Below are 25377 nucleotides of genomic sequence, written 5' to 3'. Positions count from 1 at the left end.
TTTTACCATTATATGCCATTTGTATACAGAAGTTTGAGATATCTACTGTACATAATATTTTTCATCTTCTTCCTAAACTTGCATTTAGGTCTGGCTCCATTATAGCAATTATGGCTCCATTTTAATTCCCAATGAATAAAATAAGGTCACATTCTACAGTTCTACATTCACTTTAAAACATGTCATATTATGTTGACTTTAAATGGGAAACAGCATACATAGCACACAATGAAAAGCTGCATACCTTGAGAGAAAATTAAACATAAAAATACAAAAGACAATGCAGCCACCTGCTGTAAGCTGATGCATTATAGCATGTGATTCAAAGTTAGACATTCAACAGCACTGAAAAACTAGTGAGGACATATAAACAAGAGTAGACTCAAACAAACATGACACCAGACTGAGGTGAGGTGTGCCAGTCGAGCGTGATAGTTACGTTAGTGCCCGTGGCAGCTGACAGGGCGGCAGGAAGCTCGTCAGTGGTATTGGAGGCGTGGCTGAGTGTGGGGGATGGGGTGGGCGTGGCCGCAGGGGAGGAGTCCATGCCGCAGATCCTCAGCTCTTCCAGCCCAACCGTGGATGATGAATAATAACTCAGTGCTGACACAGTTACTGGTGATGGGGCAGGGGAGGCTGACATTAGCCCGGAACATTCCAGAGGGGCGAAAGGTGTCAGTGAGAAGGCTTTGGGCAATAGCCCTGAAAAGAAGTCAGGGGAATCCTGACTGGCCCGGCTATACGGTGACTGACGAGCTGGGTCTGGGGAAGGTGGTCCAGAAGAGAGCGGGCCGATGCTCCCTCTTACAGGAGAAAACTCACGCTGATGGAGGTGGGTGGGAGGGAATAAAAGGGAAGGAAGACAAGATAATAAAGTGAACACAAAGCAAAGCTGGTGAGCACAGGCAGATTGAACCATGTTGAGCGAAGAAGAACAGGTGACTATGTGGGAAGGAATAAAAGGTACTTGGCTGAAAACATGTCTGTGTACGTTCACTCTTTTCCATCAGACGAGGGTGAATGAGTGCTAGATGGGTTACACTCAGTTAGTTTAAGAAAGAGATACGAAAATTTCTAAAAGTCTGGAATAAATAAGATTTCACCAAGGCTGCAATTATTGGATGAGAAAAACTGTAAAAACATTAATACTATCAAAATATAATTACATTTAAAATAACTTTTATGTTTTAATATACTATATATTTCAGAAACCATTAACATAATAAAATATGCTTATTTGGTGCTCAAGAAACATTTCTTATTATTATTATCATTGCTGAAAACAGTGAGTGCTGCTTAATATTTTTTGTGGAAACCATGATATATTTTATTCCATAGTTTGGGGTAAGTAATAAAAAAAAAAACGATTTAGAAAGAATCCATTAAATTGATCAAAAGTGACAGTAAAGGCCTGTTCACACCAAGGACGGTAACTATAAAGATAACGATAAAGATATAGTTCTAAAAATCGTTCTCAATATTAAAGAATAGCAGAGTCCACACCACAACTATAACGATAAAGACAAAGAGAAACGATATCATTGGAATAATTTTGCTGAAATCAGCTCTTTTAAATTGTAATAATATTTCACAATATTACTGTTTCTAATGTATTTTTCATTTTAATACATGCATCCTTGGTGAGCATACATCTTTCAAAAATATGAAAACATCATAATTATTCCAAACCTTTGACCAGTAGTATGAGTGTACATTATCACTGTAAATAAATGACAGTAATACCACCAAACTGCTCGCTGGTCTTGGTGGTACGACAGGGGCTCGGATAGGGTCAGCGAGGTCCACTGCGTTTTTCCTGGATTCAGATTTAGGCCCTGACTGGGTCTCTGCTTGGGGTTTTGGACTGCGAGGATCTAACTGGATGGAGAGAGAAGCTAAGTGTGTTTCAGAAGTTGCAGTGGGGCCTTGAGCTGGGGGAGCAGTTGTACTTTTTGGGTTAGTTTTAGACTTAGGGTCAATTTTTATCACGTTTGTCTTGTTAGGTGCTGTATTTAGTTGGTCAGTGGTTAATTTCGAAGATGACCATTTGTTTCCCAGAACCTGAGTGATAAAACTGTTAGCATGAGCTTGTTGGGACAAGGGGGGATCCTCCAGTGAGGGGTTAGTGGAGGTTTGGGTGGTCTTAGAGTATGAGTATGAGGAGGTGTAAGAACCTGTGGGAATGATATCATGACTCTGTGGGGGAGACAGGAAGGCATCTGACAGCATTGCAAGGGAACTGTAAGATGGGGGGTTAGGGGTCATGTGATAGCTCTCTCTCCGAGGGGGAGGCAAAGGGACCTGTCAGAGAAAAGGTCAATTCAAATATATAAAGTCAGTTCAAATAAAGTACATTTTCTCAGAGAAATTTTCATTTTACTACTTCAGGGGTCAAGAAAATCTCACTTCATTTGAAGCCTCTAGAAAGAAGTTATCATATTGGAAAAAGAACATGACGAATATTAATCCCAAATAATTTTTGATGCAATATCATTTTGAAGCAACGCATAACATGAAAGAAGAGGATCGTTTGTAGTTGGGAAAAAAAATGAAGAGTGTACAAAATGTAACAGTAGTAAGACTTATGAGCTTTTTTATTAAAAACATTTAATTTTAATTGTATAATGAATACATATGTACCGTTGTGGGAGATTTCTTATCTTGTAGGTTCGGTCTAACGCTGCGGAAGCCTTTAGCAGTCAAGGACGAGCTACTGGCATCTCCATTCCTTAACCCTTCAGACACACTACGTGAACGCCAGGCATCTACACACAAATAAATAAATAAATAAATACAAACACACACACACACACAAATTATTATAGTTATTGTTAACTAAAACTAAATCTAAGTGAAAAAAGCTCATATAAAATCAAATCAAATCAAATTATTCATTTAAAAAAAAAGTAACCTTAAAACAACATAAATAACAACATAACACTAAAACACTTATACATGCAGTAAATATTGTCTTAAGTGTCCATACTTCATGTATTCACTGAACAGTACACATGAATATTTATATAAACACACCGATGAAAACAGAGTCACATGGACATCCAACAAACACTTGCCTGAATCTGAAGACTGGGAATCACTACCTGTGGAAAAATAAAGCTCTATTAATATAAACACAATATTGTAAAAATTACATAAGTGAGCTAACAATTCGGAAGAGGAGCTGCAAAAATGCTGTTAATATCATAACACTAATGGCCACAGAAAACCAAGACAAATATGACACAAAACATGCTGAAGGGTCATACCCATTGAAATTAAGGGAGAACATGGCTTAGTTTTTAATGCTCCTATGTTACTTCTATATTTGGACTTTTTGTTATAAAACTTTTTTCCCTCTGAGCCAGTCCTGTTATTGGTGCCCCCTCCAAAATGATGTGCATGATGGCCACAATATGGGATTGAAAAGAGAGATGCAGAATTACAGAGAACCGTAGGTTAAAGAGCAGAAGCTTTGGTTGAACACAACTGAGAGAGAGAGAGAGAGACAGCAAGTAAGATGACCCAAAGTATGAAACACCTACTCCTCTCACTCATAATGATGATTAAAACTACAACATATCTTAACCTGAAGAGTGGAAGAACAAAAACTTAAATCTTTAACAAAATCATAAATAAATGCATTTTACAATTAATTCTGGTCCTGTATTTTGCAAATATACATGAACACATGCTATGCTTTCAGCACTGCAATGGCCGTCATCTGCATGTGTAATATAAAGTGAAACATGTTATAGAGGCAACAAAGAACTGGCCTCAAAAAAATAATTCAATCACACAGAACAACCGAATTATTCCTTTAAAATTGTAACACTGACAACACAGAGCTAAGGAGACACAAAAAGGATAATGTAGACAAATGCAGCAAGACATGGAACAAAACAGATGTTGTGAACATAAAAACGTAAAACAAGCACATATAAAAAGAGCACGGGGGAGAAAACCTATTTAAATAATGAAGGCAGATGAAACAACAGTAAGCAAACGGAGATAAGACATTCTAAAAACTCTGTGTCTATTAGACAGCCCTGCTCCATCACTGATACCTGCAGCTGCTGTGTACAGGTTGGGTGAGCTCTGGACCCTCTTCACAGGCCAGAGATTGAGCGACAGGGATGCTCTTTTATGAGCACGTCCTCCGCTATCTGGAGTATGTTTGTTTGCACACGCACACACAGAAGCCCACATGCAAAACAAACAGAGAGCAAAGCACATGCATTGTCAATGCAACATTATTGCACCAAAAGATTATGCAAAAAAAGATGCAAAAAATAAATAAATAAATAAAATTCAATGATGAACATTACAGTTTGGGATGAGTTAGAATTTTTTTTTTTAAGATTTGTATTTTTATAATAATTAAAAAATATGTTACTTGAGCACCAAACCGGGATATGAGAGAAAGTTCTGAAGGGTCATGCAACACTAAAGACTTAATAATAATAATTCAACTTTGCAATTATAAGAATAAATTACATTTTAGAAAAATATGAAATTGAAATATGTAAAAAAGAACAGCTAATTATAATTGTATTAAATGCTATTATGGTTTTCACTGTATTTTTGATCTAATAAATGTAATTGGAGAACATAAGAAAAAAAAAACATAAAAAACTTACTCACCCTAAACCTTTGAATGGTATTGTGTTATAGCAATTAAAAGTTAGTCTTCCTTTATAGATCAGCGTACAACTTGTGTAGGAAATTATTTGCAAAGCATTCTGGGAAAGATGACTTATAAAGACAATGTTTCCAAACCAGGCATGATGTGAACACATTTTATATGAAATATGCCAGATTTCGGACCAATAATATTACTTTATTTTCCCAAATGATCAGTAGTAATGAGCAGAAGAAAGCTTACTGTGTGGAATATATCCCACAATGCAATGCATTTGGTTTGGCCTTTTATTGTGGGACCACTTACTGCACCTCTTCCTTGACACAAAATGTTACATTGTAAACATTTTTACACAAGTTTCTTAAAAATGCACAGTAGCTGTTTTGTTGCATTAGTGGCTAAAAACTTACACAGGTATTTTAATAATAGATTTACCTGTGTTCATGATGAAGATCTCCACTGAACTGTGTTCTGAAGAAGGACACTTTCACCTGTAAAATACATCATACTATTCTTAATAATCTCAAAATTTATTCATCTACACCTACACACGTAAATAGATGCTAAAAGTATGTATTAGAAAGCTAATTTATTAGCATGAGCTGTCTATGTTGTTTAATGCCTAAAACTGCCTGTTTAAGTGCCTAAACTGTTTAGCAACTGCATATTTTTATCTAGCATTTCGACAGTTATGACTAGAACAGGTTATACTTATTCAGAGTGACAGATATAGAGGATATTCTGTTTTAAACATGTTTATTGTGTATCAAATGGCGACACAGACCTTAATATGGATCCATGACAGACAACCGCTAGAAACTGTGGCGTCAGTGTGTGTCGGTGTGCGCGCCCGCGAGTGTGTGTGTGTGTGTGAGAGTGTGTGTGTGTGTGTGTGACACCAGACAGTCTGGACTCCAGGAGTACACTCGATGTGCATGCTATGTGTTAATTTTACTGTGCATTATACACATTTTCTCTCTCTAGTCACTATCAGTATTTCCAAACATGAAGCACGAGGTGTGGAATCTGTGTGGTGGAATCTAATCATAGCATTTGTATCTGCCTCACATGAATACTAAATAATGTTACCCAATAGACATGTTAACAAGATAACAGATTTTAAATTATGTCAAGATAATGTTATGATAATGTTGCTCCACTTCAAAATAGCAACAATAGCGTGTTCACTGAGGATAACAGGAAGCAGACATAATGGATTAAAGACAGACAGAGAGAACAAGAGAGAGAGCATTTAGACATAAAAATAAGATGCAGTTGTCAGATATCCCACTGCCACTGACAGATTTATAACTTGCCAAGAGAAACGAGTTACACTCAGGGAGTGAAAAGGCTGTCAACACTATTTGAGTCTTAGTAACTTGAGCAATGGCCCCATTGTGGGCCTAATGTGACCCATGATTCCACAGTAAAATCAATTAAGTTTTAAACTCACCATAATAAATAAAACTATTATGATACTGGTTAGATGTAGCCGACAAGTCGTCAGGTTATAGATTGCCTAAAGCACTTCTTAATACAGTCACTAAGTGTCTATGTATTTTTCAATTGTCTCCTATCTTGAACCAAAGCAGGAAGTCGAAGAACACTCTCTGTGTGATCCAGCTAATGCCATGAAGGTTCCTCCCCAAGTTGTTGAACCCTAAATAAAGACACTAAAAGCACTAATAATAGTCTGTAGCATCTTTAAAAAGAATGAGTCTCTGGATCATCAAGAAAAGGAAACAAAACACAGACTATTTAAGGATCATCTGCGCTATCCAGAACCAGTTTAGTAATTTATTACCAAACTATCTTATTTTCAATACACTATTTTACATTTTGGTGAATTGGTGCAGAATTCTTAATAATTTGTACTACCTTATTTGTACATGTAAAACAGATACAATATCTCTTGAGACTGTGTTGCATATTTCAGAAAACTCATATTCTAGATCACTGGTTCCCAACCTTTTTCAACCTGTGGCCCACACAACCAAACACACATGTTTCCGCGGCCCACTGCAAAAAAATTAACTGACCCCGCTATTGTTGGGTTAATAACTTAGTACTCAGAAGCTAGATGTTAACTGTCTTTATTGAATGAACTGGCAATGAACAGAAAATAACTCGGGCTGGCACCGCTTAGCACAACTGCTGTTGTTCTGTATCTAAGATAAATTGATGGTTTATTCTTAAACCAATCTTAAACCAATCAGCGAGCTTGAATAGTGGAAGCATAGTTACAGTTTAATATAATTTTTCTTCCTATTTAATTCTATATATGAAATGATGTTATTATGTTATGACAGACATTTTTTACATATATGAACAATATTATTATTTATTTTAATAGTAATTGGCAGCCCACCTGCAATACCATCGCCGACAGGCTGAAACTCATGAATCAACACCGTGAAAAAATTATTTTCTTACTTAGATATTTTTGTCTTGTTAAATATTCTTGAATCAAGATGAATTTACTTGAGGAGCAATATAAAGTCTTGTTTTCTAAATGTAAAAAAAAAAAAAAAAAAATCTAAAAATGTACTAGTTTTTGCTTAAGAAAAAATATCTGCCAATGCGGTAAGAAACATAATCTTAATTCAAATCAAAACAAGATTATTTTTTCATGACCCTCTAACAAATAACTTTCTTTACCCTTTTCCTTTCCTTAATTTTCCTTATTTTTCAACTCATCCATTTGGCTTCATTATGGTGTATGTAATTCCAACCTTTTTGCAATCCAATTCCTGAATAAAATCAAGTCCTGTCCATCCAACCTTAAAATGTTTTACAGTATCCTGATCCACAGCTACAGCTTCAAGCGCCTGATTAGTTACTGGCAATATTAGTGCAAAGCCCTCTGGGTGCACTTGAGTGTGACAAACATTCGGTGCCATCTGCAGCTTGTGTTAACAGGCAATTAAGCTGGCATTTCCGTTATGTAATGGACTAGCTGCCTAGGCTATACACTTCCCCATTAATACTGTAATTCTCCATTGTTTGACAGGGCTCAGCTGGAACAGACAGATTTGTGGCATAAATAGCCAGTCAGCTCAGTACAGATTTTGTTAGTAGTTCTGAGTGCTAGCTTGCAGTTTTCATGACATGACTAATAAAGTTGTTCTTAGCCATTTCCTTGCACATATATGGTCTTTCACACTTCAAATTGTTAATTGAGACATTTTTTAACCATGGGACAGTGGTAACACAGTCATTTGTGGTCTCTTAAATGGACTATTTCAATGGGCAGACCAGAGGCATCACAACAGCTGTATGAGAAACACACACTATTGTTCAAGAGTTTGGGATCGGTAAGATTTTTCAATGTTTTGAGAGTCTGCCATGCTCACCATGGCTGCATTTATATGAACGAAAACACATTGTGAAATATTACAACAACTGTTTTCTATTCTAATATATTTTAAAATGTAATTTATTACTGTGATGCAAAGCTAAATTTCAGCATCATTACAGATTTCAGTGTCACGTGATCCTTCAGAAATCATTCTAATATGCCGATTTACTGCTTAAGAAACATTTCTTATTATTATCAATGTTGAAAACTGTTATGCTGCCTAATATTCATGTGGAAACTGAAACGTTTTTTCTTCTTCTCTTTTATACTTTGATGAATATAAAGTTCAAAACAACAGCAATTATTTAAAATAGAAATCTTTTGTAACATTAGGAATTTCTTTACTGTCAGTTTTAATCAAAGTAATGCTTACTAAAAGTAGAGACACTCTCTTCTCGTTTTTTGAAGGAGTAAAGTATAGGAAGCAGTACTACAGCTATATTAGATGAGGGAGTATACATAATCTCACATCGTGAAATCCATCATAAAGTTCTTGCATAGTTCTCAAAAACAATCTGTGGTCATGAATAATGTGTGTCTGTGGGAAAATGATCTGACAGCTGATTCAGAGGGGTTCCGACAACCATGAGAACATCAATATGCACCACATGCCAGAACATATTTCACATCTGACAGCACTTCAGATTTATTTGCTATGTATACATCTACACAATTTGAATGTAAGTCAATGGAATCCAATATTGTATTGTATCCTTGCATATGGAAAGAGCTGAAATAATTCAATTTTATTTCACATTCATTTTGAGTGTATTATTCCATTAAGCCTGTATCTGTTATTTAATAGTATGTCTAAGTATTTCTAAGCACCTATTAAACCTTGTTATTCTTAATAGAAACAGCTTCATGACTGTTTTGTACTTAAGCAAACATGGTCTCAATTGATTATATTTTGTTGGGAGGTAGGCTACAGTAAAAAATTGCTCTTAATAAGCAGTGACACTTAATCATTATATGGTGGCAGAGAACATGTCTGTGTAATAAGGTCATTTTATATCCCATATATAACAGCTGCTGAGTTAAATGTAGAATGTTGATATATTACAAATATGCTGTGTGTACGAGTGAATGTGTGTTTGTCTTGTAAGTATAATTAAAATCACTCTGAATAGGCCAACATCATCTGCCAAAGAATTTTATTTGGAAAATTTTAAACCACCATGACAGATTCAAAGAAGCCAGAGAATCCAAGTCAGCTAAATAAATCAACGCTGCATAACTTGATGATATAATCTACAAAACGGGAGGACAACAGCTTCCAGCTTGAGCTGGAACAACAAAATGAATGTTGATGTTCAGCCTGATTAGCTATTCTGTCTAAAGCTAGTGGAAGTGAGAGGAGGAAGCTATAAGTGTGTTTGTGCCATTAGAGAGATGTGGAGGCTGTGTGGGTTTCTGAAGTTATACAAAAGTTGTCATTAGTGTTCTATTGGATGCCCAAATGAATGTCTGTGCATCTAAAAGTTTTGTATAAATCCCTTACGCTCCTGCTTACTCTGTCCCTGCCCAAACCACAGACTCTCTGCCTCCCTCTGTCAAAGACGCTGATTCATTAGTGCTTTATTCGTAACGCCACAAATCACTTTCCACTTCCTATTAGTGCAGTGAAGCATCTGGCACAGTACACAGCAAGTAAACTTGGCTAATGTTTTGAACTAATCAAGTTCTTTTAACTGAGTTTACGCAAAAGCAGTAAAAGCAGTGTTTTTTTGTTTTTTTTTTGTTTTGTTTTTTAAATGAACCCAATGCTAAATGCTAAAGGAAGCAGGAATGGAATGTGTTTGAGGTCAGTAAGATAGTTTATTATTATTCTTTGTTTTTGTTTTTTTTAAGAAATTAAAACTTTTATTAAGCAAGGGTGAACTAAATAGATCAAAAGTGAGAGTAAAGACATTTATAATGTTACATAGCATCTCGAATTCAAATAAATGCTGTTGTTTTGAACTTTCTATTCATCAAATAGTCCTGAAATCCATAGAAATATTAATTTATCCTCCCATAATTATGGGAGAAGCTACAGGTGATCAAACAGTGAATGCCATTGACAATGTTTATTGTTTAATAAAGATTTAGAGGCAGGATATGAACAATGTGCTCATAATATTGTCTTGTACATAGAATACTGACTTACTTTTGACTTCACCAGAATTATTTCATTGTGACTGAAATTGAGCCATCATCAAACATTAATGTTAGAGCAAATCCACAAAATGATTCTGGAAAGTAGTCTTGCTGGCAGTGCTCCAGTACTGCAGAGTGATTTATTATTTATTTCCTTTTTTAAAGGACAATGTGGTTTACGGTAGAATGCAGTAGATTATGTGGTTAACTGTGTGACACAGGGCAGTATGGTTACATGAAGAAAGCAATAACGCTGTGAAATAAAGCAGAGCTCCATCAGTCAAGCTTAATTCAGTTCGGTGCTGCCTGCCTCATATTATTTTAACCTATATGATTGGATCATGATCCAGATTTCTGCTACTGTGACATAGATAGAAAAACCTACACTGGTGAAAGCCACAACCACAAAGAGATTTTGCATGCCGAAATAAACCATCATAAAACATATGACAGTCAGCCCATGTGTTTTACTCGTATTCTCAAAGAATCATGGGAAACCACACATACACAAAGACAAAATAAATAAATCCAATAAATAGCTTAACATAGAAAGACACATCTATTCATTGTATGTACATGCAGTATACTGTATATATATACTTTTTTCAGTCTCTTTGACTTGATTTTTCTTATACTATTTTAATGCTTTTTAAATACATCTAGCAAAATTAATGAGCTTTAGGTTTAAAACAAGGGAAAAAAACTTGGAATTAAAAATAACTAAATTAGTATGTTCAGTAATATACATATTATTTCACACAGATTTGCTTCTCAAGTATGTGCATCTTGTTTCAGGAATTTATTTATATATTACTGGAAAACGAGACAATAATACTGCTGAAGTAAATGCGGGTTTGCAGTGAGGTACATGTAAAGAGAAGACCTTTAAGAATATATGTGACAGAGATTGAGAAAAAGTGACTTTTTTTTTAAAAGAGTAAAGATTACAACATGTCATCACTTACAGACTGTCACCACTTCAGATTATGTGTGCATGTACATATATATATATATATATATATATACATATATATACACACACACACACATATATATATATATATATATATATATATATATATATATATATATATATATGCGTGTATGTGAGTGTGTATGCCCCTATTTAAAGCTGTACAAGAAAAGAGCAGTAGATAAACTGTTTTAACTACCAGACTCACCTATCTCTAAAGTTTTCACTATTTGATAAGTTAGGAACACACAGCTATTCCTGGATGTGAGTTACATTACATTTATTTTCACATCAGTTTTGGCGTTGAGCAGCCAAACACATACCACTTCAATAAAAATTGAGTTCAATTCTGAGGGCAGCAACTGTATCCTTCCTACAGAATTTCAAGCCAGATGTCCAACATAAATCTGAACGCAGACACAGCAAGTCTCTTGAGTCCCTTCCGAACACAAGACCCAACCAAATAAGGAAGAATTCGTTTAGTTTTTTTCTTGGGAACAAGCTTCTGAAACAGTGCCAAGATATTTGCTTGGTACAATTTTGTGGGGTATTTGTCAAAGCCTCATACTTAAAAACGTTGTGTCAGGAGTTGCTATAAGGAATTTGAGAGACTTTGGCTGGTTACCAGCTGCTTACCAGCTGATTGTAAGTAAACAATCCCCCAGATGGGGTGCATTCTTGTGATTGGCTAAAACAAGGGAGATATCTGATTGGTTGCAGATCATTCCCTGTTTAAAAAAAGGCATTTGTGTGTCGAGCCAAGTCAGGGGAGTCTCAAAATTCACACACAAATGCAGTGAAGTTCACAGACCGCAAGCAGTTTGTTAATCAAGATATATGTGTGTGTGCATCAGAAATACATGTCTGAATCTTGTCCTGTGCATTTGTGAATCTTGAGCGCATTTGTAAATGTTGTTTGCATTTCTGAATTGTGTGTGTATTTCTGAATTTTGTGTGCATTTCTGAATTTTGTATGCATTTGTGAATCTTCTGTGCTTTTTAAATTTTGTGTGTGCATTTGTGTATCCTGTGTGTGTATTTATGAATTATGTGTGTGCATGTATGAATCCTATGTGTGCATATGTGAATGTAGTGTGTGCATTTATCTTTATTGATACTCTTTTGGCTCCATATATTGCAACCTGTCCCAACTTTTTTGGAATGTTTAGCTCTCATAAAATCCAAAATTTGGCATGACATCTCAAAATGTCTCACTTTCAACATTTGATATGTTATTCTATTGTGAATAAGATATAAGTTTATGAGATCTGTAAATTATTCCATTCTGCTAAAGAAACAAACTCATATACATACAGATATGGGATGTATTTCTTGGATGTTTGAAGCCACTGAATTAAAGAGCAAGACTTTTGAAGCCACTGTACTGTTGGATGATTTGATTATGTAATGCAGCATCTCTACAGAGCACAAGGGCCTGATGGCATATTCCTCATGATAACCTGTTACCACTCACAGAGCCCACAACATATTCATGCCCAGGGAAAAAAAGTAATGATTTGAAGAAAAGGGAAATTAGGGTGCTTGGGCACAACATAAGCATGTCATACATAGAAATAGGAGTCAAATAAATAAGTAATAGCCCTGAGCTGTGATAAATCGAATATGGTGAAATGAAAAATTTGCTCAATTGTATTATGTGGTTGTCGTAAAGGAAAAATAATGAATATGCTTAAGCAGAATATGAAGAGGATGAAAACAGGGAGAGAGACAGAAAGGCGATTAAACAAAAGAAATCGCAAGGACAGAGAAATGAAAAATTCTGTGAGAGCCTCTGACATGCAGTATTATGTAAGATGAATGAGTTCCTTCAGGGCAGCGAAGAGCAGTTCCCCACACACATACATTGCAGCCAAAGCTTTATTAGGCCTCAGTGCTAATTGGACTAATTGCTGTGGTTTGTGTGATCCTTACAGACAATAAGAGTTTGGCTCATTAAAGGAACATGAACAATGTCTCTTTTCACACACAGATTTACCAGCAGACATAAACAGAACACTACACAGACTCGTGCAGCACATGTGTGCATTGTTGATAAATCTCAATCATTTTAAGACATGCAATCAATGTCTTAAATCTGCTAAAATGCACACACATTGATATATATGATTATTTCTTTGTTATTTATTATATTTCCTTTGCTCGTTAAGGAGTTCATTATAATATGACTTTAAAAGGCTCAAAATAGAGTGCATTATACTTCAGATGGGAAAGTCATTGGATGGCATGGCACGGACCACATCACACACTTAACCTCAGTCACAGGGAAAGGGCCTGAACAGAATCACCTGCAATCCATCCATCATACTTCAGTCTGTGAATAACGTCACCCCTCCACTCCAGTGCAAATTCCACTGATACGATGAGTCTAAAAATAAAGACTTGCACTGCTATCCTTCCTGAAAAGCATGCCCAGTCATCTACAAAAATACACTTTTATAAGTGTTTGAAGGGCATTCTTTTGGTTCATGTGATTATATATAATCAGTCGGGTTGGTAAGATTATTTAATGTTTATGAAAGTCACTTATGCTCAACAAGGCTGTATTTATTTGTCAAAATAAATGAATGAATAAATAAATAATAATAATAAATTGATTAAATATTATTATAAATAATAGTTTTCTGTTTTAATATTCTTATTTAGTGATCAAGACACATTATTATTATTAACATGAAGTGTTAAATAGCTCAACAATTGCCAGCATTAAAATGTACTTCATGTTTTGTTGCTGTGTGTAAAAAAAATAATGTTTGTCTCTTAGTGTATGAGTATTTGTGTTAGTCTTCAGTATTTATAAATGGCCAAATAAAACAATAGAACTCAATTGTTTGTCCTCATTCAGGCCACTAAGTGTATTTACTGTGTTTGTGTGTGTGTGTGTGTGTGTGTGTCTGCATGCCCTGTTTAGCAAGGTTTTCAAGTATTCCCAGACCACTGAAACTCAAACTCACAGTTTCCTTTTGATGCCTTTGTTGTGGTGAGAGCTAGTGAGCTTAAACAAATCACACACAAACACAGGAATGAGGAAGAGAGGGAAAATACACACAAAGAGCCGTTATACACATCCCCTCGCTCTCGCTTTCCATCTACTTTATCTCTAACACACAAATACAGAGAAAGTCAAATAACAAGCTAGATCAAAGCTATAATATCAGAGCTGCATGGATCTGCTACTGTACCTTTTAGATTAATCATTAAAAACTGTAGAGAATTTCATCTGTTACCGGGAGATAATGAGATGTATTAGATGCAGAATGCAGGTATGCATGTGTGTGTGTGTGTGTGTGTGTGTGTGTGTGTGTGAGTGTGTGTGTGTGTGTGTGTGTAATGCAATCAGAGATCTTACTTTCTATGTACTTTAGGGGTGATGAAGTCATACTGATGTTCCAGTTAGACAGTTTATATTCATACAATGAAATAATTATGGGCAGTTTTTAAAAAGATTTATTCAGAAAGTCCTTTGGTTTCGTCTGACATCTCTGGTCTAAACTGCAGGCTGACTTTTTGTGTTCTGTTCTAGGAACACTGGCTTTATTCTGTCATCTATTTAAAAAGAGAAAGCTAGAAAAAAAGCAAGAAAGAAAGAAAGAATGAACAGTTTATATCTTACATACTGTACAGTATCACAGACTGAAATGCTGCAGTCCTCTCTTGGAGACTCACTGCAGCTTTTGCAGCAATATGACTGTGCACTGTGCTGAACTACTCATATCTGAACATTTTCCATTACAAAGTGTACTTGCTCTTCAATTTTTGATTCAATGACTCAGTAAAATTATAGTTCCTTTTCAGGAACTCGAGCTGCGTCTAAACGCTTTTGGGGAACGTCCCTGACGAGACCGACTCTGAATATCGTGTGCAATCAGTCCATCGGAAAGGCGTGACGTAACGGGCGGGGTGACGTAGCGACCAGGAAGCTATAAAAGCACGTGCCGTGCAGCTGGCTTCAGCTTCGAATCTTTTAGCAAGCGCTCTGTGTGTGCATGTCAAAAGTCTGTCCTGTTGGTCCTATTTATTGTTGTCTGTCCCTTAGCTTAAAAAGATCGCTAAAACAGCTCAATATGCCTAAGCAAAAGCAAAAGACCAAACATTTGAAGGGCGATTCCAAGCCACGTTACAGATTGTGTGTTCCTCCCTGCCCTCGCTACATTACGAGCGGGGATACACACAGGCTGTGCGTGGCTTGCCTGGGATCGAAGCACGCTGAGTCGGCTCTCGAGGGGGCCGACTGCCTGCATTGCGAACGTTTGCCAATGCGGACGCTTCGATCCCGGAGGGCTCTCTTCGAGGAGGGAGCCTTCACCAGCGTTCCTCGCGGTGTTGGCCCCGCTTCTGCCGAGGCAGAGCGGCTGCTGCACTCGTGGGGTTCGCAGGTGGATCTGTCAGAAGGAATGGAGACGGGCCAGTCCTTATCTCCTTCCTCATCTGCCAGATCCGGCGCCCAAACCCTGGGTTCGGAAGCACGCTCGTCGGTTTCTTCCCCCCAGGGTGAGGGATCAGCTCTTCACCTCTCGTCCTCCGAGGAGGTCGATGTGGAGACTGTTGCTGGGGATTCGCCACCCCTGTCGCCCCAGTATGAGGAGCTTTTGGAGGTGGTCACGCGTGCAGTAGATAAATTAAAAATCGACTGGCCTGCTGAGAAACAGACTGTGCCGCAGAGAAGCAAATTAGACGAACGCTTTCTGCGGCCGAAGCAACCACCTCCACGTCGGAGCCTTCCGTATTTTCCCGATCTCCATGATGAGTTATCGAGATCGTGGAATCACCCGTATTCGACCCGCCTCTTTGGCCCTGATTCACTATATTATGGCAACGTGATGGGGCTGGGAGAGCGTGGTTATAGAGCGATGCCACGGGTCGAACAGACGCTCGCGGGCTATCTGTCACCCGGTTCGGCCTCGTCTCTAAAGGCTCCGACATTGCCCACTAAGCCGCTTCGAGTTACATCATCGCTAGTGGGCAAAGGTTATGTGGCAGCAGGTCAGGCTGGGGCGTGCCTTCATACTATGGCAGTCCTGCAAGCTTATCAGGCTGACCTGCTGAGAGATGTCTATGAGGGGGAGGGGATTAAGTCTGAAGATATTGAAGAACTCAGAAAGACCACTGATCTCTCCCTCCGCGCCACTAAGGAGACCGCTCGCGCAATTGGGCGGTCTATGGCAGCCTTAGTGGCCGCGGAGAGGCATTTGTGGCTGACCCTGTCAGAAATTAAAGAACGAGACAGGGTCTGCCTCCTGGACGCCACGCTTCAAGCCTCGGGCCTGTTCGGCGACACAGTTAATACTGTCGTCGACAGGTTCCAGGAGGCACACAAGCAGGCGGCGGCGTTCCAGAGTTTCCTCCCTCGTCGCTCTCGTGGTGCATCTGGGCGGGAGATGACCACGCCACATACCGGCTCCTCACACCGGGAAGCGCAAAAGCAGAGCGTCGCCACTCGTGCTCCCCCACGTCGGGACCGAGGGCAACGACGCTCTGAGTCAGGGGCTTCTAGGGCAAAAACCGATTTAAGATCTGTCATCGAAGCCTGGAAGTCCTCGACGAAAAGATCCTGACGCCAGGATCCAGAGGGTAGCCCCTGCTGGGGTAGAGCGCGGTTCACCTCATTATACGGTGCCCGTCTCACCTCAGTACCCTCAGGAGGTCGGTCTGCCAACCCTGCCAGAGCTTCAGGGCGCAGTGGCCTCCAGCGAGCGCCACCCCCAGTTACTTCCGCCCGTGAGCGTAGCGGAGCTGGGATGCTCGCCGCCCCTTCGGGGGCCTCTTACACCAGAGGTCAGTCTCGAGAGACTGATTCCCTTAGTAGATTATTTAGCAGCGTGGAAGCTACTGCCAAATGTATCTCAATGGGTCCTGCGTACAATAGAAAGAGGCTATTGCATTCAGTTCGGTCATCCACCACCGAAGTTCAACGGGGTTACACCGACTGTGGTCGGCCCCCAGCAGGCTCTGGTTATGGAACAAGAAGTGAATACCCTATTAAGGAAGGAGGCCATCGAGGTGGTCCCTCCTCTAGACAGGGAATCCGGATTTTACAGCCGGTATTTCATAGTTCCAAAGAAGGATGGGGGGTTGCGTCCGATCTTAGACTTACGTCTCCTGAACCGCTCAGTTATGTCACTGAAGTTCAAGATGCTCACTGTCAACCAGGTTGTTGCTCAAATCAGATCCGAGGACTGGTTTGTCACAATAGATCTCAAAGACGCATACTTCCACATATCCATCCTTCCACAACACAGGAAGTTTCTGAGGTTCGCTTTCGGGGGCAAAGCTTATCAATATCGAGTACTTCCCTTTGGCCTCGCACTCTCACCCCGCACGTTCACGAAATGTATGGATGCGGCTCTGGTATCCCTCCGTATGCAGGGCATCCGCATCTTAAATTATATCGACGATTGGTTGATCCTAGCTCAATCAGAGCAGATGGCGGCTCGACATCGAGATGTCGTACTCGCACACATGGGGGAGCTGGGTTTGAGACTAAACGCCAAGAAGAGTGTACTTTCTCCAGTTCAGAGAACCATCTATCTAGGCGTAGTGTGGAATTCGACCACGATGCAGGCACGCTTGTCTCCTGCTCGGATCGAGTCGATCCTCACATCAGTTGAGAGAGTCAAAGAAGGCCAGTCACTCACTGTCAAACAATTTCAGAGGTTGTTAGGGCTGATGGAAGCTGCGTCCGACGTGATACCTTTTGGCCTGCTGCACATGAGACCCCTACAGTGGTGGCTCAAGTCCAAGGGTTTTTCCCCGAGGGGAAATCCACTTCGAGTTATCAAGGTCACGCGGCGGTGCCTTCGTGCCTTAGACATGTGGAGGAAACCTTGGTTCTTGAATCAGGGCCCGGTGCTGGGAGTTCCTTGTCGCCGTGTAACGCTAGCAACAGATGCGTCCCTCACCGGTTGGGGTGCGGTCATGAGTGGCCACCCTGCCCGCGGTCTGTGGAGTGGTCGCCATCTAACATGGCACATCAATTGCCTAGAGATACTAGCGGTCTATCGAGCATTGAAATATTTCCTCCCAGACCTGAGAGGTCACCATGTGTTGGTGCGCACCGACAACACATCAGTGGTCTCTTATATCAATCACCAGGGGGGTCTGCGTTCGCGCCCCTTGTACAAGCTGGCACACCAGATCCTTCTGTGGTCCCAGGGCAAACTCCTCTCGATCAGAGCAGTGTATATTCCTGGGAGATTGAATGTGGGAGCAGACATACTGTCGAGACAGGGGCCGAGGCCCGGGGAATGGATGCTTCACCTCGAGGTGGTGAAGCAGATATGGAGAGAATTTGGCACAGCCCAGGTGGACCTCTTTGCGACTCAGGAGACATCGCAATGTCCCCTCTGGTTCTCTCTAGTTCATCCAGCTCCTCTGGGACTGGACGCTATGGTACAGACCTGGCCGAGGCTTCGTCTGTACGCTTTTCCCCCTATCGCTCTGCTCCCGGGTGTTCTGGCGAGAGTATGCCGGGACGGGGCCCGTCTACTACTAGTAGCCCCGTTCTGGCCGGGCCGAGTATGGTTCTCAGATCTAGTCTCGCTCCTCGATGGCTCTCCGTGGGAGATACCGATCAGGACAGACCTACTCTCACAGGCGCAGGGCACGATAATTCACCCTCGCCCGGAGTTGTGGAAGCTGTGGGTGTGGCCCCTGAGGGGGCACAGCTGTTAGCAGCTGGTCTCTCAACCGAGGTTGTTGAGACCCTACTCCAATCCAGAGCTCCCTCTACGAGGAAACTGTATGCCCTGAAGTGGAAGCTCTTCACTTCATGGTGCAGAGACCGCCAGCTTGACCCAGCAGACTGCCCAGTTGGTACAGTTCTGGAGTTTTTACAAGCCAGGCTCTCTGCAGGGTTATCCCACTCCACCTTAAAGGTTTACGTGGCGGCCATAGCTGCTTTCCATGTCCCTTTCAATGGTCAGTCAGTGGGTAGACACCCCCTAGTTACACGTTTCCTCCGCGGTGCGCTGAGGCTGAGACCTCCAGTACGATCCCGTGTTCCCCCCTGGGATTTGGTTGTGGTTCTAGAGGCTCTTTGTAAAGCTCCATTCGAGCCAATACAAGATATCTCAGATAGACATCTGACACTTAAAACTGCCCTGTTACTGGCAATCACCTTACTAAAGAGAGTTGGAGATCTTCAGGCCCTTTCGGTGGCCCCTACTTACTTAGACTTTGCCCCTGGTATGGCCAAAGCATTCTTATACCCTCGAGCGGGTTACGTTCCGAAGGTTCCCTCTGTTACACCACAACCTATTGTACTGCAGGCCTTCTGTCCTCCTCCCTTTCGGGAGCCAGACCAAGAGAAGCTAAACTGTATGTGTCCAGTGCGAGCACTGGACGCATACGTCCACAGAGCTGCCCTGTGGAGAAAATCAGACCAATTGCTTGTTTGCTACGGTCCTTCTAACAAGGGTTCTCCTGCCACCAAGCAGACCCTTAGTCGTTGGATAGTCGAGGCTATCAACGTCTCCTATGAGTCCTCTGGTCTTCCCCCTCCTTTGGGGGCCAAGGCTCACTCTACTCGGGGTATGGCGCCCTCCAAGGCCTTCTCAGCAGGTGTGTCCCTCTTGGACATCTGCAACGCTGCGGGGTGGTCCACGCCCTCCACATTTGTCCGATTTTACGATCTTGACATGCGAGCCACGCCGGGCTCTTCTGTTCTCTCGTCTTAGCTGTGCTCTTTTGACTACACACTAGGCAGGGATTTGGAAGCGTGGGCACATCGTTCCCCAAAAGCGTTTTGACGCAGCTCGAGTTCCTGAAAAGGAACGTCTCAAGGTTACGTATGTAACCCTAGTTCCTTGAAGGAACGAGACGCTGCGTCGCAGAGCCATACTCCCGGCACCCCTGCCGGCGCTTGCTTCCCTACTCGAAGCTGAAGCCAGCTGCACGGCACGTGCTTTTATAGCTTCCTGGTCGCTACGTCACCCCGCCCGTGACATCACGCCTTTATGGACTGATTGCACACGATGTTCAGAGTCGGTCTCGTCAGGGACGTTCCCCAAAAGCGTTTCGACGCAGCGTCTCATTCCTTCAAGGAACTAGGGTTACATACGTAACCTTGAGACGTTTTTAAATATCCAAGCCAGGCAAAAACTAGTGAGCTCCTCGCTGCTTAGCTAAGCATCTACCTTCTAACAGCATCCTATATCGAAACTCATAAGCGACAACTTTACGATACTTTACAATCTACATAATTGACAATAAAATTCAATAAACATTTCGCTAAGCTAAGAACATGGTGCTATCCACCTTCTTTTTTAGGCACGAGACTTCCACTTCATTACCCATTATAAGTCCAGTCAAGTCACCTTTATTTATGAAGCACTTTATACAATACAGATTATTTCAAAGACAAACCAGAAAATAACAGAATCAGTGATCAAAACGTCATCAAATATGAGACAATTTCGAATTTGTCAGAAAAGCAGCTCTAAAAAGACTGTCTTGGCGCAGGTTTCCCTCGGTTGCGTGCTTTCATGTTGTCATGTTTTGTGTGAACTTGCGGCTTATGAGTGTACTCATTAGCAGTGTGTTCGTGTCTTGTATTTGTGTGAGCACATGGCTTTTGTCTTGTTTGTTTCTGTGTGCCATGTGCTCTCATGTCTATCGTATTGACCCCACCTTTCTTGTTATCTGATTAAGTTTCCCCACCTGCTCTGCATTTTTGCCCTCCTTGTTTGCTCCCTATTTTATTCTCCTTTTGTTTGCAGTCCTGTGCCAGATCGATGCCGTCTGTACAGACCAGAACAGCACCTAAAGACAACCTCTACAGCCCTGAATGTTAGCGGAGACCAAGCCAACTAGATGTGCCCCAGAGACAGATCCCCTGTGAAGACCTGGTCACCTTGATGACCATTGGCACAAGACCATGGTTTTTCTTGCATTATTACCACAGCATTTTCCTGTTTGACTCTTTAAAGCTGCTTTGACACAATCAGTATTTTATAAAGTGCTATAAAATTAAGTACACCCTGTGTCCTTCACTGCAAAGCCTTGCCCAGCCTTGCCAAGCTTTGCCAGTCTAGTTGCCGGTCTGTTTGTTTTTGTTATTTTATTATTAATAAAAAGCCCATTACTTCTGCATATTGAGTCCTCGCCTCATCCCTTCACAACAATCCTGACAGTAAATGGTACAAGTATTTAAGCAACAAACCAGTGTGTTTTTGATTACGAAAATAAATTAAAATAACATAATAAACCAGTTTTAACCATCATTAAGTGGTTTAACAGATTGTTTTTGTACAGCTTAAATAATGGGAAACAACTGATTGACCAGTTTGTAATTACTCTAAACTGTTTTTATTTATACTACTCAGTATTGCATAAAAAGTTTTATTATCAGTATTCCTCTCACTTCATACTCATCTCATTTCATCTTACTGGAATGCATTCTAGGATTGTCTTAGAATCTTCCTTAGAATTGGGTTAAAACAAGGTATCTTTAGAAGCAGCATAATTAAACTGTGTACCATTTGGTACAATCAATCTGAAGCGTGGGAAGTGCCACTATTCTGAATCCACAGGGGCTTTACTTGGTTTTGGAACAGAAAACATCTCTTTCCTTGACTCATATATAATACCAAGCAGATCGAGACCCAAAAACCACTGTACACAGCCGCTCTGCTCATTGTGCAAAATTTTCCTGTTTTCTATCTGTTTTTAAAGAGATGCACTCAGACACTGAAAAGACAATGGCATTTGGTCCTGTATTTCATATAAATTCTACTCTTCTTCAAACGTCACTCAAAGAAAATGTCAGCATGGCACTGTTCTTTTTGCGCTGCTTTGTTTCTTTTTGTTTCTGCTTTGGAGAGAAAAAGAGAGAGAGAGTGAGACATGCTTCCGTAGTGGCTAGAAATTTCCCTTCTGGGGTCTGCATGGTTCCACCTGTCATGTCTGAATCAGTGACCTAACCTCTCCACATCTACCTCAAGCAGCTCAATGACCTTAGGGAAATGTAACAAGCCATAAAGCACCTTAAAGTGTTTTTTGCTTCACATTTAAATGATGGTCCCAAAGAGAGACTCATAATGTTCAACAGGGCAGTTTGAGAAATGAATAATCATGCCTTATTTACTGATCTAGCATTTAAGAGACACATACATAACCACATGCTGGCTAACATCAATTGATAATTCAATGCTAGTGGGTACACTACTACTGTACTTCAGTGCTGCCTTCGATGTGATCGACCATGAAATTTTGATTTCCAAACTTTTTAGTTATGGTTTTATGTCCTCAGCAATCAAGTGGTTTAAGAGCTATTTGTCGGAGAGGTCGCAAAGAGTTTATTTTAATGGTGCATTATCTTGTAGCAAGTCCCTGGATTGTGGTGTTCCTCAAGGAAGTTGCCTCGGACCTTTGTTATTTTCAATTTTTACAAATGATATGCCGTATATACTCAGTAAGGCTACATTGACTATGTTTGCTGATGATACTACTCTTTATTATGCAGCCCCTACATGTTCAGAGCTTAATCAGGTTCTGTCTTGTGATATTTTCAAACTGTATAACTGGATCAAAACAAATAAACTTGTTCTAAATATTTCAAAAACTATGAGTATAATATTTGGTTCTAAGTATAGATTATCTGATAATCCTAAAATTAATATACAAGTAAATTGTCAAAATATACAGCAAGTAAAAAAGGTGAAGCTTCTTAGACTTTGGCTTGATTCCACATTGTCATGTTCTGATCACATTAACACAGTGGTTGCTAAAATGGGTAGAGCTGTTGCAGTTATGCGTAAATGTGCACAGTTTCTAAATTCACAGCTGTTTAGTCGTGTTGTTTGTACATTGGTTTTGTGTCATTTGGATTACTGTTCTGTTGTATGGTCTGCTGCATCAAGCAGTCATTTAAAAAAATTACAAGTGGCTCAAAACAAGGCTACAAGACTGGTTCTTAGTTGTTCTTCGAGAACTAGTGTTGCAGAGATGCATGAACATCTTGCTTGGCTGATGGTCAAGCATAGACTATCTGATAATATTAGTATACCTTCATAGAATTATTAATACTCGGACTCCTAAATTTCTTTATGATAATATAATTTACTCTTCAGATATGCATTCACATTACACAAGAGGGGCGAATAGTCGACAGATTTCTTTACCCCTAACTAAATCTGACTCTATGAAGAGGACTGTGTTTTATAGGTCAATTGTGTTTTGGAACAATCTTCCAGTTGGGGTTCGTGAAATCAAGGGAAAAACTGGTTTTAAAAAAAAGACTAAGACTGTATTTGTTTTCAACAACATAATATTGTCTGGATTGGTTGAGTGAGGTTGTATTATGTGCTATGGTGTTTTCATTATTTTATTATTATATTAATTAGTTTTTTTTGTATTGTTTTTTTTTTTTTTTCTTTTTTTTTTATGTGTATTTACATATGATATATTTGGGAGTAATTGTGATTGTAAATATGGGGTTTGTATGTAATGTTTGGACCCCAGGAAGACTAGCTGTCGTCTTGGCATCAGCTAATGGGGATCCTTTTAAATAAACAAATAAACAAATAAACATCAAAGTGCTGTCTGCTGATGAACAATTCTGTGATGTATGACATGACCTCTGATGCAACGGCCTGCTAAAACTACAGTCAGGAACAATACAAATATGAGAGCTGTTCTAGAGAAAAGATCACACTTAAAAAACAAATACAAAGTATGGGTAAAAAGAAAGCTGATCCTACTCCACTGATTTATGTTATTACATTTACATCATTAATTCACCAGATAACATGATATTATTACACAGAATAAACATCACAAGCTATGCATTAATCTTCCATTTCCTGATTAAAGTATTATAAACACTACAATTCAAACAAATGGTCATATGCTACAAAATGTCTACAGTTAAACAAGCTCACAGAAGAGGGAATGGATAGACATTACCTTTGGTTACCCATCTCAACACCCAATCCATTATCACAAAATACCAGCTAAACATTCTTGACACAGCAAGTGAGAGGTTATAAAATGCATTGCTGTTGAGTAAACACATGTATAATCATATATCTGTGGGTCGATACAGCAGTCACTGCTACTGGATTGCCATTTGCCCTATGGCAGCACTAGTTGACGGAGATGGCAAATGGACTGTACAAAAAAAAAAAAGTGCCCCAAAATGATTAATGTGCCTGCAAAATGACACTTACTGTAATATAACGTATTTGTCTATTTAAGGTTGTGATGCTTATAGTTTATGCAATGTACAATATAAGGACATTTTTATTGATATTTAGTTTAAACTTGCATATTTTAGTTTAAAATCAAATAAATCTTTTATATAATTTGTTTTTTTTAATGGTTATAAGCTAGATGAGAATGTTTTTAGACTTTATGCAAAAATCTGTGTAAAGCTATATGGTTCATTCATATACTGTAAAATGCATTTATAACCATGGTTCTCTTACGAGAGCTCTCTCGTACTGCGTCTTAGCTAAGACGCTACGGGAAAAGTAGCTTTTGGCCTTCCCCCAGTCGGTTAAGCGCCGGGACGGGGTCGAGGAGGAGCGATCTGCCCGCTGTGATCAGCGCGCTCCCCGCCTCAAATGCGCAGCACACCCGAGCGCCGCCGTTGCCCAGTCAACAGAGCGCGCTTTGCATCCAGCCCTTAGACATTCATGCAGATGCATGGTCAGCGCTTCCAGGGGTTTCGGATTGGGTGCTAGGCATTATAAAGAGAGGCTACTCGCTACAGTTTTTTCGACGCCCTCTGCGCTTTTCAGCGCGCGTCGAAACTACGGTCAAAACAGAAGTAGCAAACATACTTCGGGCCGAAATATCAAAACTGCTGAGCAAAGGGGCTGTAGAGCCTGTGTCTCAAGCTCAAAGCGAGGGGGGGCTGTACAGCAGATACTTTCTGGTGCCCAAGGGAGACGGGGGTCTCAGGCCCATACTGGATCTAAGACAGCTGAACAAGGCATTGATGAAACGCAGTTTCAAAATGCTTACGACCAGGAAACTCCTCGCGCAGATCCGCAGAGGGGACTGGTTCATGTCAATAGATCTGAGGGACGCGTATTTTCAAATACAGATAGCGTCAAACCACAGGTGATATTTGAGATTCGCCTTCGAGGGCCAGGCATACCAGTTTACAGTCCTCCGTGGCTCCTCGTACGTTTACGAGGTGCATGGATGCAGCGCTCGCTCCTCTCAGACTCAGAGGCATGCGAGTGCTGGATTATTTGGACGACTGGCTGGTTCTGGCCCGATCACGAGCAGAGCTCGTGGACCACA

The 25377-nt window shown here is 40.2% G+C and overlaps 1 protein-coding gene across 6 annotated transcripts in view; it reads right to left on the bottom strand.

Annotated features, from left to right (window-relative positions):
* The window catches only part of LOC132142247 (sorbin and SH3 domain-containing protein 2-like), a 65166-nt gene that overhangs the window by 20536 nt on the left and 19253 nt on the right, over positions 1 to 25377 (bottom strand). For 3 of the 6 annotated variants that reach the window (XM_059551970.1, XM_059551971.1, XM_059551965.1), the window contains exons 2-6: positions 5075 to 5130; positions 3075 to 3101; positions 2641 to 2765; positions 1744 to 2301; positions 440 to 823 (exon numbers count right to left, since the gene is read on the bottom strand). In XM_059551970.1, the coding sequence (XP_059407953.1) occupies positions 440 to 823; positions 1744 to 2301; positions 2641 to 2765; positions 3075 to 3101; positions 5075 to 5084 (1104 nt within the window). In that variant the 5' untranslated portion in view covers positions 5085 to 5130. The remainder of the gene's footprint in view (positions 1 to 439; positions 824 to 1743; positions 2302 to 2640; positions 2766 to 3074; positions 3102 to 5074; positions 5131 to 25377) is intronic. The other 3 variants (XM_059551967.1, XM_059551966.1, XM_059551969.1) reach the window with 3 other exon arrangements.

This window comes from Carassius carassius, chromosome 6 (genome assembly GCF_963082965.1).
Source record: "Carassius carassius chromosome 6, fCarCar2.1, whole genome shotgun sequence".
NCBI lineage: Eukaryota > Metazoa > Chordata > Actinopteri > Cypriniformes > Cyprinidae > Carassius > Carassius carassius.
Note: the sequence above shows the minus strand (reverse complement) of the source record. Positions and strands in the feature narration are given on the sequence as shown.